Source organism: Typopeltis vanoorti, chromosome 1 (assembly GCF_054136105.1).
Source record: "Typopeltis vanoorti isolate ZY-2024b chromosome 1, IOZ_Tvanoo_1.0, whole genome shotgun sequence".
Taxonomy (NCBI): domain Eukaryota; kingdom Metazoa; phylum Arthropoda; class Arachnida; order Uropygi; family Thelyphonidae; genus Typopeltis; species Typopeltis vanoorti.
In genome coordinates, this window is record NC_143549.1 from 129,695,518 (window position 1) to 129,712,927 (window position 17,410).

Genomic DNA, 17,410 nt, shown 5'->3' on the forward strand with positions numbered 1-17,410 from the left:
TTAAACTATAGTAGCTATTAGAGTTAAAATAAAATAATCTACTACAGCTCTCTCTCTCTCTCTCTCTCTCTCTCTCTTGAAAGAGAGAGCCTGTTTGATAACCAATCATTCAAAGAGTTATGAATGTTGAAAGCCTAAGTATGACTAAGTGTTTAAACATAACGAGAACGAAGTTCAAACCGTCTTTAGTAATAGTGACTTTCCACTAGTTGTTTATCATTATTACTTCGTATACCTCCTAGTTACTCCCTGTTATACCATTCTTGTGCTTCGCCCATCATTTGTGGCGAATTTTTCTCTACAAGAAGATTTCCTGTCTGGAAAGGTAATCTCTCTCCATTCACATTCTACTTGTGCAACATCCATAAAAAAAGCTCGAGCGCAATTACGATTAGACTAACCCAGAGCAGTAATGATTCTACCAGTTGTTCAATTTGATATTTCATCGAGAATGACGAGCGCGTGGAATGTGATTAGGAAGGGGAACCCAATCGTATCCTCACACAACCTGAAGGTTTTGAATTATGTAAGTAAAGTGAGTTAAGATCGAATTAGAAAATGAATTCCATTTCACTGCCTTCTTTCCGTATTGAAAAACGAAACCCACATAGCACGAGGAAATGCCACTCCAGTTTAGACGGAATTGTTATTTCGTTCATTCCTGCACGCACTTCGCGCGCAGACATACACATTACGCTCGGATACAGAGGATGGTAAAAGTGAAGATAGTGAGGAAATAAGTCTTAAAATAGTGAAAATTTGCAAAAAACATAAAAAACGAGATTGAGGGATGTCGTGAGGGGGGGGGGGAGTAAAAACATTTGCATGCGTTTAAGGGATTAAGCAAACTAAAAGGAACTGATAGTACCGAAAATTTAGAAATGAAGAAAATAAAACAAACAAATTTAGATCGAGGAGGAGGAGAAGAAGAAGAAGAAATCTTGTGCTCACTCACTGCTGCAATACTTCGCTTCGCAGTGTCGGCTCAGCTGGTCTTCTGTTGAAGCTTCCCACACGAACTCTCTCTTCCTTGAAATCGCCGTGCTTCTTACATGGCTTCTTTGTGATTTGTTATCTCTCTACGAGGGAGCGTTCGTGTGTGTGTGTGTGTGTGTGTGTGTGTGTGTGTGTGTGTGTGTGTGTGTGTGTGTGTGTGTGTGTGTGTGTGTGTGTGTGTGTGTGTGTGTGTGTGTGTGTGTGTGCGTGCGCGCGCCAATTCTCTCTTATCCAGCAGTTCAATATTGCGTGCCAAAACGGGTGTACGTCAGTGATCGCATTTCTTGGTCCGTCGATGTAATTCGCTTAACTGTAATTCAAGAGCACGCTGAAAAGCTTGTTTCTTGTAAGGAAACGGATTATCAGAACCCTCCAGTTCTTTATGAGCACAATTCCTATCCCAGATGGAATAAAATTTGGGAGGGGTGGAATTATTACCTTTACTATTCTCATCATTCGAGTTCACAGATTATAAAAAAAATTAATACTTCAAGTATGATTTAAACTCGCATTTCTACAAGGACTTATTTAATCTTCGTAATAAAGAGCGACTCGAAAGTCGCTGATAAAAAAAAAGATATGTTTGTGACGTAATCCAGGCTGCTGTCCTTCAAAATACTTTTAAGTAGTCATCAATTCTCTCTTCAGTTCAGTTTTATTACCAAACAGACTAATGAAAGAGAAGCTATGAGGAGTTGGCTTGAAAGATGACCATGCGAAACCTTTTGTTGCGTATTTCTATAAAGTTGAATTTCTCAACACCGTTTTATATGAAAAACATTAGACGAATAAACGAACACTTGGATTTGAAAATTATTGAGAAGGGAAACTTACAGGATAATGATAAGGTGGTGATCGACAACATAAATCCGCTTAGTTTACCAAGATCTGAAAAGTTTAGTTATCATTTGATAATTTAAGTACTCCAAAGACGAAAGTCACAATTGTTTCACCTTTCACTTACAAATATTTCACAACACTGTTAGAGTCTGCAGCAGTGAACAGTGTTTATTATTTAAATCGCTATTTTCATGCCCGTTCAGGCCTAAAGTAAGCGAAGAGGTGATCGTACACCACGAGATGAAATTCATTTTGCAGTGTGTGTGTGTGTGAGAGAGAGAGAGAGAGAGAGAGAGATTTTCTTATTATTTTTTTTTTTGGTATATTTATTTAGAAAGTGACAATGAACAAGTCCGGGAAATCCATTGCCTCAGAATGCTGCCGCTGTTATTTCGTGTAAACTCATCACTTGGACAACCGGTAGCGAAGATATTTCACCGTCCAGGAGTTTTTGGAAGCGGTAGACATTTTTATTCCATTGGCTTTATGTGGACATTTTCCAAATGTTTGAGGTGTGTGTATATGCTGAAAGGGGATAACGAACAATGGGGGAATAGGCTTCTGCGCCGTAGACCTTAAAAGTTTCGACCACCAACTTCGTGGGACTGTTTAAAGCCGTACGCTCTATGGGTTGTGAGAAAAACCAGGCCACCATTTATCTTCTGTGGCTGCGGCTCTTCTTAACGGAAATAAACGTCCTTCCGTCAGGTCAACCGCTGCCGTACACACCACGAATCTCATTACCCGATTCGTTCCCAATCCTTGGTAAGCATTCAAATCCTAGCACTGCTTGTACCAGCTGATCGATCAGATGCTCTCTCTCTCTCTCTCTCTCTCTCTCTCTCCTTTTCTCTTGCGTTGCCGTCGTCATAGTGACGGGAAAAAGAAGTAGGTTTCGGTGAGTTCTGTGAGTGAATAGCTGCAGCCACTCGAGCGACACAGTGACACTTGGACGGGCTTGACGACAGAACCGACGCTGATCACCTCTTTGAGTAGGAGTGGAAGCTGGATTAAGGCTGAGATCAGACACAAGCGGAAGAATTTGGCAGTAATGGTGACGAACGGGCTACTTAGAGCAGCAAAGGACTGAGGTGAAAGTAGTGGAGGAAATAATTGGGAAACTCAAGTGGTAATTTGAAGACCGTTAGAAGCAGTAAATGAAGTAACGCCAGATGGCGCCAGCGAAGAAGACAGGATTATCTATGCAGCTCTTAAGTTCAGTTTAAAATTTTCTTTAATCATATTAGTCCTGAAACTTCGATTTTTTTTTCTGTTGTTCGGTTCCTTTCTCTTTGTCCATCGTCCCTTTTTTTTAGAAACTTTCTAGAAAGTACAGATGATGTCTTAGATAGTGCTCATGACTTGATATCGTATCCTTTTATGCTTATACAGAATGTGGATTTGTCTGTTAGTAACTTAATAGTAGGGATTAAACCGATAAAAAGATTTTCATAAATTTGGTGTACGACTCTTAATTCTGATTTTCACGACAGCAGATGGTGCAAGTTTCGAATTCTCGTAATTTTGAATCAAGACGAAAGTCAGTGGCACTTCATAGCGCACATTGATGAGGTGTAGTCAAATTTTTAATGCAACGTATTAAGCCTTATGGTCTGTTCCAGTCTCACGCAGTCTCTTTGTCCATTTTTTTCCTTTTTAGTTTATATTTAAGTAAGTTTTAATAATCTGTTGAGTAATATTTTGGTCACGGATTGAATCCATTTATGCTTTTCATTATTTGCCTTTTGTCAGATTGGTTCTTGTTATAATTCCTAAACATTTCATTTCTGTAGCTGTCTTTGTGGTCTATTATTTATTTGTTTCATTTCTATGCAACATAACAGGTTTAGCCAAACCATTGATTATTCTTAATCTTTTATTTCTTCGTATCAAATTTAACTTGAAAATATTCTTAAACATGGCAACAATTTTGACAAATTTATTAATTTTATGGTTCACGTTGCTTTCTTCAATGTCACTGAAGTCACATTCCAGATAATAAATTATTGACTTCTTCTATTGGTTTGTTATTATTTGAAATGTATTCACGTGGTATGTGCCAGAGTTTTTTGAGCAGTAATATTTATTTAATGCTGAAATGTTGTAATCTATCAAGTTCTATAAAAAATATTATATATGATACAATTTTATCGTTCGGAAGTTGCTGAATAGATACCCAAGTGATTTAGAGCCTAAATGGGCATAATTTTAATTCATTTCAGAACAGACGCCATTTATCTTATATGGCAAAGAATAGGGAAATTCTCTTTCATTTCTGCTTACGGTTTTAGACACCGTAATAGACTAAAACTAAATTCCATCCCCTTTCAATGTGATTGCCTCATCTCTAATTTCATATGAACACTAACGAAGTACGAATAGTAACGAAGATGCCCTTTGGTCAGAAAGTTCTGGGTTCAAATACCGACTAGGCGAACGTGAATTAGACAGACATGTAAGTTAACAGATAGTGACTGACCTCATACTTCTTCGGCCTGTCCTACCTGCTACCTCAACTGCACTGTTTGTATTCTTTTTTTTTGTCATTCCCACCATAGAAAGGTCGTAAACTTCTAACATATGTAGTAGTACAATGAGTTCCCTTCTACACTATCATCTGTCAAAGTATATCAATTTATTCAGGTCAATAGGAAGCAGTGCATTGAGATGGAGACTGATTGTCTGAATACTAAAAAGATAGCCACGAAGCCAATATATAATATCTGTTCTCTAAATTGTACAATTTTTGTCCTTGTCCTCTCTTGTCCTTGTGTCCAAAATGTAATTTGTGAACCGATAATCAAAGCGTACATATTTTGACTAACGTACAGAAGGGCTGTTGCAATATGACTATTGCACAGCTCTTCCAGCATATCCAATTATATGGATATGCAGGTATACCAAACCTGTCTCCATTATAGTTTACGCTTTCAGATAATCGATGCTACGTTCTAAAACCAAGTTGGTCTCTTTTAAAATACTGGTGCTGAGATCAGATCCTACAGTAGAATTCCAGAGTGGTCGGAAGGAAGCAAAGACAAAAATTGGAAGTGAGCTGATCACTGTCATATCAAGGCAACTCGTGAAACTGACAGTCCAGAATTGTCAGAGTTTAAAACGGAAATCTTTGTTTTCACTCTGTGATGCCAAAATGACTTCTTCTAGTCACTTTAAACAGCTGAAATAGGGTTAGGTGTCTCAGATGGAGTTGAAAGATATTTTCCTGGAAAATATGCTGTTTCACTGATAAGCAGATAAACCAGTCAATGAACACACAGTAGTATTAGGCATAATACCCTGGATTAATAGTTTTTCTTCGTTTGCGAAAAAAAGTATTTTAACCATACTACTAGTGATAACAGAAGTGTGAACTCCTAAATGAAATAATTTCTTTATTTGTATATATGCCGGCCTGGTTGTTCGAGTGGTTAGCGCATCCGCTCTCCAGCCAAAAGGCTACGGGTTCGAATACCGCAGTGGGCATGGATGTTTATGATTGCCTGTGGGAATACTAGTGGCAGTAGATGGCGTTGGTATAGTTGCGGTTAGTTATTGTTGGTGGAATGAGTTGTGGAGACAGAATTGTAGAGTATGTACCCTCCCCTCGATGAGTCTTTGGACTCCCTGGAGGTGTCAAATAATAATAAAAAAAAAATATATATATATATTTACTTAAATACGTTAATGATTTGTAATGCCTTTCAGATATAAATCCAATTTTTGTTTATCATTTTCTCTGGAAAAAGAGCTTCTGTAGGCGATTTCACTGCCATCTGTAGGCTTCTTTCGTCAGTAATAACAGCATCACTTGTTTGCACCTGCACTCACGAGAACTCGTTCAGTTGGCCCACACATTAAATCTCAGCCGACAGCAGTGGTCAAGCTTTTAACCTGTCTTTTCAAATATCTAAAGCACTGCACATCGCCACAATATTCCGCGAGCGGTTAGAACACCCATTAACTCTTCCAAAGACGACAGCGAAAGTTGCGGAGACACGAAAAGGAACTGATTTGATAGCATTTTGAGAGTAAGAAGGAAAGAAAACAGCATCTTAGTGTGCATCGGAACGACAGGGTTCCACCCCCTTTATCGTCTGGTAACAGCAGGTGAATCTAAGTTATAGCGTATAAAAAGTGTACGACATCCTTGCTCAGAAGCACCAGCCGCTGAGAGAAAGAGAAGAGAAAGAGAGAGAGAGAGAGAAAGAAAGAGAGCGGGAGAGAGAGAGAGAAAAGCCCTGTACAGCATAATGCTCACCTTGTGACGTACTATAAATAGGGAAGAAATCGATTAGCCAACTTTGATATAAAAATCTATTTTGTTGTGTTTGCGGCTGACCTTCTACACCCTAATCACAGCTACACTTCAGACCTTAATTAAATTTTTTACGATAACATCGGATCTGATAATATGTCACATTTCATTCTTTTCTATACATTACTTAAACAAAATGTTCCTGCATGTATTAGATTTTTATTTTGTTTTATTTTATTGCTATTTATTTAAATTTATTTATTTATGTAACGTGCCACTATCTATTATCTATTCTTGCCTCTAGCTAGGAAAAAAGTTATTGAAATTTAGTATTACGGATATATGCAATAATTGTCCAGTTACTTGCATTGGATATCGAAACAGATCGATCATCTGAGGTGCAAAATTGGCTCAAATCTGGCTGGATGGAATTTCATGAAATTTAGTATTAGGATCTTTCATAATATATTTCATTTATATGAACACCATTCTCTTACTGCATGTTCTCGGCTCATACTTGACTCCAAATATTTCGTCATCCTCGACTTCCAAAAATAGACAACCAGGTTTGTGTTTTAAATTAATTTTTCAGTATTACTTAACATTTTCTATTAGTCTTTTAACTTAATTTCTGGTGGGATATAAAGATTAGTTCCATTACCTTCTAACCTATGCTATTTTCTCTGTTGAAAAAAGAATCAATTTAAGTGTTTGTATATGTGCACTTTCGTTGCATCTACTGTAAAAACAGAAATACTCTCTTTTCACTAATTTTTTCTAACTTAATGAGTTACATATTCCGTTCTTTATGTAATATACTATTAATTTTCAATTTTAGAAGTGATTCTCCATTTTCATATGTGAATTCTACATCCATCTTTAAAAAAGATTGTGACCTTCGATAGTGTCATGCAAATTTTATTCACAAAGTTTGCCGAGGGAAAAAATGAAGCAACCCCTTCTCCTCCTGCTAATGCCGTCTAAGTTTTATTGGAGAGGACTACGCTTGCAAAAAAAAAAAAAAAAGAGAGAGAGAGAGAGAGAGAGAGGCCTTCATATGCGATGAATTATTGACTACCAGTTTCTTCCTGTCTAAAATATCTTATAGTAAAAAGACGTGCTTGAAAAAGCCAACGTAGTTTACAAGTTAACTCTGCTGTTAGAAGAAGCGAGAGACAGAAAAACGAAAGAAAGAAACAAGCATTAAAAGGAACCTTGTTTTACGGTCTCTCACCAGGCGATGCTCCTTTCCCGTGCGTACTTCTAGTTCTTATAATTCACAGATTGATGATAACCGAACTTTACGCGTTCTCTCTTATCTACCGAGATTTCCCTCTCTCTCCCCACCCTCCCCATCAACTCTTGCTCTCCCTGGTCTCTGCTAACAATACACGAAGCTGCATACGTGGAATTCTGCACAGTGTCGCGCCAAGACCGGTATTGATTGTGATAAATGTTTTATGTCGGGGAGCTGGAAGGAGGACCTTCCAGAACACAAGACATTTGACATGTTCTTATTATCACCCTCATGCGATTCAGGCTAGCATAGACGTCGCCATTATATACTCCTAGAGAGGAAAAAAAAAAGCAAAATAAAAAAGTAGGAGGGGCGGGGATGGTTTAAGAAGAAATATGAAACCTTTAGGCAGTTAAGTGCTTTTACCGCACTCATGCGTGCGTATGTGTGGGTGGTGTGCGCGCGGGAGGGTAATGTATATAATTTTTTATGGCTTGTTTAACATTTCCTTCCAAGACCCTTTTTGATGTTTTTATCTAAGTCATTTTTTATTCTTAGTTTAGACATGCTTTCTAGCAATATCTCTTCAACAAAGTGAAAAGTTTCGAACGAATTATTGATATAAAATCGCATCTTGATGGAATTTCACTGTTCAAAACCGAAGAAAGAAAATTATTAGCGTCTCAGCTGTGCAAGCTGTGATAACTGCAAGCTCGAAATAAATGCCACTGATCGCATTTGTTGAAGGAGATCTGCTTTGATAGCGTCTACCAGCATTACTTGTTTTATTGTTTGCTGAGTCGTCATGGTGATAACGATACATGCAGACTAATTAGAAATTTGATATTTGGAATAAAGTGTCATTTAATACTTGGATTGAACAATTAATAATTTTAAGTATTTTAGTTAATTAATAATTAACAATGTGACATTAACTCAGCAGGTAGCACTACCTAATCTAGATTTTCGAAGATTCCATTTCGTCTTCAGCTAGCAAAAGTTAATGTTTATCATTATCGGATTCAGTCAAAGAAACTTTTGAAATAAGATCTTCATCAATGCCCATCATTCATAATCCTTTCATTTAAGGATTATAAATCTTTAAATGAAAGGTTAGGATCTTCCAAACATATAGTAACTATTAAAAATTGTTAAAAGTATTATTTTACATTTTAAAAAAATCATTAATGATTCTTTCGTAGAATATATTCGGGCGTTACCTTTTAACCTGGTACACATTGGAGAATTTCATGTCTAAGAAGATGAATCTCTTTCAATCTCTCTCCCTCTCTCTCTCCTTTACTTCCAGTTACGTCATGGATTCGATTCCATTCTTATATGAATACCTTCAAAGTTTTCCAAGCAATAGATGATTTTCACCTTCCTGTGAGAATCCATCTTACTTTTGAGTGGCCGGAAACGACTTCTAAAATATCATAATTAGTCATATTTATTCGTATATTTTGTGTACTACACGTCTGAGCCACTCAATACTATAAATGCTAGTTTAATTTTTTCAGTGGTAGGTCGATGAAGGGAGAATTCCATGTCGCCTAATTTCAGAATTTTTCTGGTTTTTGGTGGAGAAAAATAACATGGATTTTGTTAGAGTTGTGATATATGAAAATGTCAATTCATCAAAATTGTGGATTATTATTTTAGAAATGTTCGCCATTAAAATACTCCTTTTTCTCAGTACCTTTGCTGTTATCTCCTCTCTCGCGCGATTGTGTGTGTGTGTGTGTGTGTGTGTGTGTGTGTGTGTGTGTGTGTGTGTGTGTGTGTGTGTGTGTGTGTGTGTGTGTGTGTGTGTGTGTGTGTGTGTGTGTGTGTGTGTGTGTGTTTGCGCGTGCGTGCGTGCAGGAAGCCTATACAGGAATGGGCAAAATAATAGAAACATCTAAGATGGCCATTTCTCGTGCTAAGGCTGAAATTGAATTCATTCTGATTCGACCCAAATGCACTTTGCTTGACGACATATTTTAGAATGTACAGGCTACGTGATGGGAATTGAAGATTTCGAATTTTAACATTTAGTACCAATCTAACGCACGTGATGCTTGTGCCTTTCAGTAGCAGTGGACGCATTCGTGTAATTTTTCGTGTTTCGGTACGACTGTGGAATGCTTGATTCACTTCACCAGATGCGTATCGTAGCAACCTCCCTCAGTTCCCGTCAGATAGTTCCTGTATTATTTGCAGGCTCTTCACAGACTCAATGCACTCGCTTTTCTCATTCATCGAGCCATTTCTTTTAAACACTAATTCGACTAGGAGTTTTTTATACTTTGCTGTGCATCTTATCTATGAGCACTTCAGAGCAGATTTGCGATTTATTTCTATTCTGTGCCTATTCAAACTTCTAAATATTTAAAGCCGGTTCATTCCAGCTGTTAAATTCAAACTCATGCTAAAATAAATTCATAAAGATCTCTAATATCTGCCGTAATATTTTACTGCTAATTAAATGTATTTGGATTTTTTCCTCAACATTGCATTTTTCCATCATCATCCAAGATAATTTTGCAAATGATAATGAAATATTAATGAGATGAACAGAAACGATATTTTTGTGCGTTCTCTTTTTTTTCTAGGAACAAAGCCACAAATCTTACCGCCCTCTTACTGTGCTGACCTTCAGGTGGAACTATAGCGTCCACGGACTTGACCCTTGGGGTTACCATTTGGTAAATATCTTGCTCCATGCTCTTGTATGTCTTCTTTATCTCAGGTAAGAAACACTGATTTCTCTTTTCTTCTTCTTCTTTTATTATTATTATTATCACTGATACTACTATTTTAAATTTAACCAGCATGGTCGGCCTAGTGGCAAGCATATCTGCTCTTGAACTAACATATTGCAGGCTTGAATGTTTGTGATTGTCTTCAGGTGGGAGATGAACTTTATCGTCGGGTATGAGACCACTACTTTGGGATGCCTGAAATGGCGCTTGAATATGTTTGGTCTCTGGAGCAGGATTTCCAGACAATGTAAAAATTAAATAAAATCCCCATCCCCCCCCAAAAAAATCTTAATCTCCGGCGAGGTACTAACTTAATGTAGTATAGTTATCTAGACAACCTTTCACAGGTAGGAGTGACATTATAAACAAAACGTTTATATGTTAAAATGTATATTCAACCCATTAAACTGCGCATGTTAATATAATATGTTCATTTTGTATTACTAAATAAAAGCAATTCCCATATGCTCACTGGCATGTTATCATAAACTCTTCTATATGATATCATCTTAAGAGGAAATAATTAAATCTAGTATATATGTAGAAAGTATTTTACTTTGGGTATAATAAATGTTAAAAATACCAAGCTATTTTAAACCTGGTTTTACTCCATTTCCCAAGTAAGCAAACAGACAAACAAGTCAAGTTTGCACCTGCAAGTGTTGCAAGTCTAGCTGACCCTGCAGGGTCAGGCTAGTACTTGCAACACTAGTACTTTTAAAATAACTTGGTATCTTTATATATATATATATTAAATTTATAAATGAAGGAAGTCGGCATATTGCTTTACACTGTATATAAAAGTGATTGAATCTGGTCTAGCAAACTGCATTTTGGCTGTTTTCATGCACAAACAATTTTTTTTTCTTGTTCGGTATTATTCCAAACCAATAAAGTAATCAACCATCTGACGTCAAGACACTAACCGACAACACAGAAACCTAGAAAACTTTCTTCATTTTAAAGCGTATTTTCTGTTGCAAATGCACCGCATTTTTTTTTAAATTTTAATCTGCACTGCTCAAGTGACTAATGATAAAAGAAAGGATAATAAAGCAAGCCATGTTATTGCTTGAAAGATTGCATTTTACGGCCTTGGTTTTGCACGCGACACAGCACCGTTATGGCGTCTTTAAACCTAATGTGGCATCTTCTCTCTACTTTCACAGAAAGAGAGAGAGAGAGAGGGCGTTGCAGTCGCTCACGCACTAACAAATCGGACATTAGCCGTAACAGAAGGAAATGAAACAAGTCGTGAGAAGGTCCTGCTCAAAGATCGCATGAAATCGTTATTGACTGTATGGGTTACGACCATAAACCTCCGAAGGTTCTTACAGGTCTGCTGATGGCCGTTCATATACAGAGGAAGATGACCTTGACAGACTTTCCTTCACGAATACAGTTCAGAGCACAACATCGATCGATGTGTTGCGGTTTCCTGTTAAAGTGTCAGGAACTTTGTTGAGCGAGTTAAGAGTTTTACCTTAGCCCATTAACTGCATGGCTGCCTCTGCGTTTGCATGAAAGTTTGCAGGACAGAACCCGAAGTAATTAGCCTCCTCTCGCGCTTCATTTCACTTGGGAACACGTGCATCTATCGGTGGTGGGGCGAATTTTCTTGTTGCCAACGCCACCCAAACTTTGGCTTGGATAGAAAAAAAGGGACATTAGTCATCCACGCCACACCTTCCCTAATTACCAACACTGCAACCCGAACATCGTATTGTATTGTTAGCTAGCAGCTGCTGCTGTGCACGATCAATTGCAGTTTCCACCATCGCTACATTTAAAACATTAACATTTACCATTAAAAAAATAGAAATTTGCTATTCTTTAATCTTTGTTGATGGTAACCTTCTTCTGATCATCCTCTTCTTCTCTCTTCTATCATTTATCAAGAGTTATCACCTTTGGTTTTCTATTACAATCCGATAGGCCCCTTTCGTTCCCTGTTTTCCGTCTTTCGTTCGCTTAATGCATAAGCGATGACTTTGTTTTTGCCTGTTTACACCAACACCGTAAGTTGCTCTAGTTAGACCGAGTGTTGCATTTTTAAGTTTCTTTCCCGTTCCACGCCTCGTCCAAATTCGTTCTTTCGTTTCTGGCAAAGCCAGCACTGACAAATCTCCACATTCGTATACACAAAACTAATTAAGGTTTGTTGAAATTTTTAATTTGTCTTTTACATAAGAAGACGTTGGAATATGCAACGTGACTGTCTGAAAAGTAAGCGGGTGATTTAATAAACGATGTTGTTTCCTTATTCGTGTTTATTTGCTTTTTTTTTACACCTAAGTAGCTTTTAAATCTAAAAATGCATCGCCTGTTTCTTCTAGGAGGAGGGAAGAAGAGGAGGAGGAGGAGACCGAAATATACGGACCCTATAGATTTAGTGTATTAAGACATCATTTTCACTGCGTCTATCTTTTTTCAAGTAGTTTTTTTTTTGGCGGGGGGGGGAGAATCTACTGGATGAATTAGCCAAAATACACAATCTCAGATGTAACGACGAAATCGTTATATTTTTGAACTCAGTGGAGAACAAATATCAACTTCTTTTTCCTTTAAAAAAAATTGAAATGGTTGATGGAGATTGAAGTCATAGTTGTTTGTTACGTTGTTTGTTATTTTTCAATTTTAGTTTTCTAGAGGGAAACCATTCTAGACAAGTGCAAAACTTGAACTCTACATTTTTTTATTTTTGAATGTAGAGTTCAATTCCTCATCAGCATTATAGAATGTAAAAAAAAAACTTCTTAAATATTTTAATTCGCAAAACACACCTGATATCACACGCAATATGTGACAGTTTTTTTTATACTTCAAAAGTATAAAATCAATATTCATAATACTGCTTTGAGTGCTTGCATTAAAAAATTCGCTGTTAATTTTTAATTCAAAATTAATCTTTAATTTATGTTTATAAATAAACATACAGCAGCTACAAAGGGTGTATTCTCTTTCAAATATTGTGAATAGAGTGAGTGAGAAGCGACTGATCCGTTCTAAGACGTTCTCGTGAGAATTGAGTCGTACTGCTCCTCCCTCCTCCGAGATGGTAGCTAAAAGACAACATTGGGAAGAAGTATAGAGAGATTATCTGTAGCATAAATGTTTCCACTTTCTCATCACTAGTTCTCTGTAGGATTAGTATTAGTACAGATAGTTAGAAAATGGGAAAACCTTTTCTTGAGACGAAATATTCAACCTACTATAGATCTCCAGAAAAGAAAACTGATGGTCTCACACCGGGAGGTGAAATTCATCTACTACCTAAAGGCATTTGAAATCATAGTTCGAAGTTGGTTGAAGGATCGATACGCTGTCAAATTAGTCAACCAACCTGTCGAATGCATGCATTTTAACATTATTATATATTTATATTTAGATGTAGGTGATATTGTGTGTGCTAACGTTCTCCCATGCACGCTTACCTGTATGTTTGAAAAGCACAGTTTTATCTGTAGCTTCAATTTCAAAGCTTACTTGGCGAGCTTAAATACTGTATATTAATTACTTTTTTATTATTTTTTTCTTTTCCTGCTTCAAATAAGTAAATTTCATATGCTGCCTGTGAATTTCCTTTTATCATTTCCTCCAGCTGTAGCAGCGAGCACACTGGTTTAAAGTGCAGTCTGTATATTAATAGCGTAAGGTGAACGCATGGCAAGGTTCTTACCATTGAGCGATGCATGGCCCGCCTATTTCAGGCTTGACAACTCAACTTATTGTTATCAAGGAAACGCGGAACTGTTATTATTTTCACTTGTCTTAAAGATATCTTTAAAAAACTAAATTATATATTATAAAGAGAGACAAATAAGCAAAATTGCCTGAGCATTCAAAACCTGTTTTAAGCAATAAAAATATTTATTTAGCATTTTGTACTAAACCGTGGTTGTGAACATTATATAATAGATATATATAATAAGCTAACGTCTTTTTACTCTCCCTTATAGGGAGTAGGCGGGGCTTTTTCACCCTATCTAGCTTTTGGAGACTGAGTGGTCAATTCAATCCATCCAAAAGTCAGCTGGCCCATGTTTATCATTAATTATAATGATATAATAGACCTAGTCCAAACAAGATATGCTACTGTCCGAAATAATGTAGGTTCTACGATCGATTTTCTGGAGTTTATGGAACGAAAAACCGGAGTTTCCGGGAGAAAAAACCCGCTTGCCCGTGCCATAGATCGACTAACTCGGGACGCAAAGCTTAGAAAAAGTTCGTCCAGTCAGCGACTAGACGAACTATTTTCGGGCTGCCTAGTGCAGAAGATGCAAGTGCCACTTCTACTGAGCTACATAGGCCTTAATATTTTTTTACTATAATGTGTTAATAATAGTTACTATAGATGGTAATTTATAGTTTGCAATTGGATAAAATTACATTTTTAACAGCATTTATAGTATAACAGTAAGTTATACATATTTTACAATTTTGCTTTTAATGTTTTTAACCACTATAACTATAGTACTATAATGTAATAAATAATTCTTTTTTTTGTTGTTGATCTCGGTTGAAATGGAATGGCTTTGCTTGCATCCTCGAAGCTTTTTAATGAGCTTATCTGAGGATGACACCAGTTATATATATGTATATATATATATATAAACTTTACATCTCCGCAAGGAAATGTGCTTTGCATTAGGGGAAAATTCTAAGGAAAGTGATCTGAGCTTATTCCACCTTTAACGAGTTGCCTAGTGTTGCACCACGTGCAGCCACAAACTCGACTTACTTGTCTGTTTGCTTACTTGGGAAAAAGGATTAAAAAACCTAGCTTATAAAATTGAACACACACACACACACACACACACACAATATATATATATATATATATATATATATATATATATATATATATATATATATATATATATATATATATATATATATATATATATATATATATATATATATATATATATATTGATTTGATTGCTGTGTTGGAAGTAGGCTGATATTTGGCAGGTCAAATGAATGATCTGAAAGGTCTTATCAAAGTAAAATTGCCGATTTATTCTGGTGTTATTGCATCTGTTTTGATGGTTCATATTCATTTTTGTTGTGGTCTTCTTTTTGAACTAATTAGGAGACTTTTTTTTCCCACTGCGGCAGCTTTTCTGTGTCTTCTGAGCTTTTAATTCGTATCGGCTTTGAAGTTTGTGACTTCCTCAAGAATATCTTGGCATTTCTGGTCCACAAAAAATGTATTTTTTTTTGTTGTTGTTTTTGCTTCTTTTGCTTGGTACAACAGATTCTGGCTGAATGGTGTTAAATATTCGGATAGGAAGACTGGTGTTGTCTTGCAGTGCGTTCAATCCTTGGCAACTGGTTTTTTCTGTCTGCTGGCTTTTATGAGATTGTCTCTTTTGGACTTTCTTGTAAGACGAACTATGACTGGTGCAGGTTAGCAAGCCTTTTTTTTGCTCTTCCTAGGAATCCGATTTGCGGTCTGAATGTCGTTATGCTGTAGGGGGATGTGAATTGCATGGCCTAATTTTAAAACTACGTCTTTGAGGCTTTCTGGAGGTGCAGTTTCAGAAAGACCGTTTATGACAAGATCTTCTTTATGTTGTTGCTGAGTTAAACGTTCGTATTGTAGTTTTAGAGAATGAAGTTCTTGACGGAGTTCGGATGGCTCTTTCATCAAATTGTGTTGCCTGTCATTTAGTGCGTTAATACTCATTTTAATGTCTTTTACCGTTTGCAACACTTCTATCACTGCTAAATTATTATGTTTTACCAAATCTTCATATTCGCTAGATTTTTTTGTTATCATAATAATAACAATATTATTATTATTATTATTATTATTATTATTATTATTAAAAATAATAATAACTGTAGTTTTGCTCTTGAAATATTCTCATAATTATGGGAATAATTTATCATTATAGGACAATTTATCACGATAAAGTTAAACGGCTATTAGCGTTATTAACCCGGCATCATCAACGCAAAATCAACAGTTCGTTACGAGTTCCTCAGTGCTAAAAATTTGTTTAGCTTAATTAACAGAATAGATGGCGTTGCCAAGAGCGCATCAGACAGCATGATTATGAACTAATTCACACATCAAAACTAATGAAATAAAATATAATAAAAAATCACTTTTGGAATCAGTGGGCAGTGAATTAGCACATGCCAATCCCCCCCCCCCCAATCTCATTCCAGAAGCAGTGACCTTGACAGACTTTCTTTCCGACGCAATTCTCTGTACGTATTGATCCTCGCGGTTACAAGCACCTGTTAAAGTGTCACGAACTTTTATTCCCATCCCCCATTAAGACTTTTTCCGTAGCCCATTAGCTGCCTGGCTGAATTTGTCTTCCGTATCACCGCCGACAGGGTGGTCGGAGTAATTAGCGTTCCGTCCATGCTCCATTACACCGGAGAATATGAGTTTCTTTCGAGACGAAGTATTTTGTTAGTGTTGACAAAGTGTCATTACTTTCTTTCTTTCGAACTCTGGAGGCTGCGCATTCTGCATGCCTTCCCCCCCCCTCTCTCTTTCTTTTACAAGACCCTCCACCTTCCTGTTCAACTGGTATTCCAAGTATTCAACTACTTACTTTTACTTTATCTTCATTTGATTCTGGAGATTTCTTTAGTGCAAGCAACAACTTGAAATGATTTGTTTGTTTAATCGTTTTTATTTTTTTAATCCTTGCAAATACAAAAGTTAAAATATTAATTTGACCGTCACCAATTGTCCCCTATGTATCTGATGTGTTTGATACTGTTTTTTCGGGGGGGGGGGGGAATTACAGTAAAAGTGACTAAGGCTATGAGGCCAGTATATTATGTGTGTTACTTGCGTGTAATCCTCTGGGGATTATTGTCTAATTTACGGAATGAAAAACTCAAGTTTCTGGAAGTAAAAATCCTACTACCTCTGTATAAGATCATATAAACAGAAAAATGTTCGTGTTATTTCAACTTAGACATCTTTCATTCAGTTAAGCAGACAATATTATGCAATAAAGTGCTATACATACATTCCTTCAATAAAGCCATTCTTGGAACGTTTCCACAGCGAAGTTTCACTTGTCTTAAAGATATCTTAAAAAACTAAATTATATATTATAAAGAAAGACAAATAAGAAAAATTGCCTGAGCATTTAGAACCTGTTTTAAGCAATAAAAACAAATACTTCCAAAAAGCGAAGCCATCTTCCTCGGAGACCTCAATGTCCACAACACCAGCTGACTGCCCACTTCCAATTGCAGAGAGAAAGAAGGTAGAGCTGTGACTTTTGCAAACAAAAACGAGCTCACACAAATTGTCCAGCAGAATACCAGACAATCTCAAACATCTTGGATCTCTTC

The 17,410-nt window shown here is 36.6% G+C and overlaps 1 protein-coding gene across 1 annotated transcript in view; it reads left to right on the top strand.

Annotated features, from left to right (window-relative positions):
• Positions 1 to 17,410, top strand: part of LOC150110424 (protein O-mannosyl-transferase Tmtc3-like) — a 123,992-nt gene that overhangs the window by 57,768 nt on the left and 48,814 nt on the right. Inside the window, exon 3 of the mRNA XM_090398059.1 lies at positions 9,923 to 10,059. Coding sequence (XP_090254185.1) covers positions 9,923 to 10,059 — 137 coding nt within the window. The remainder of the gene's footprint in view (positions 1 to 9,922; positions 10,060 to 17,410) is intronic.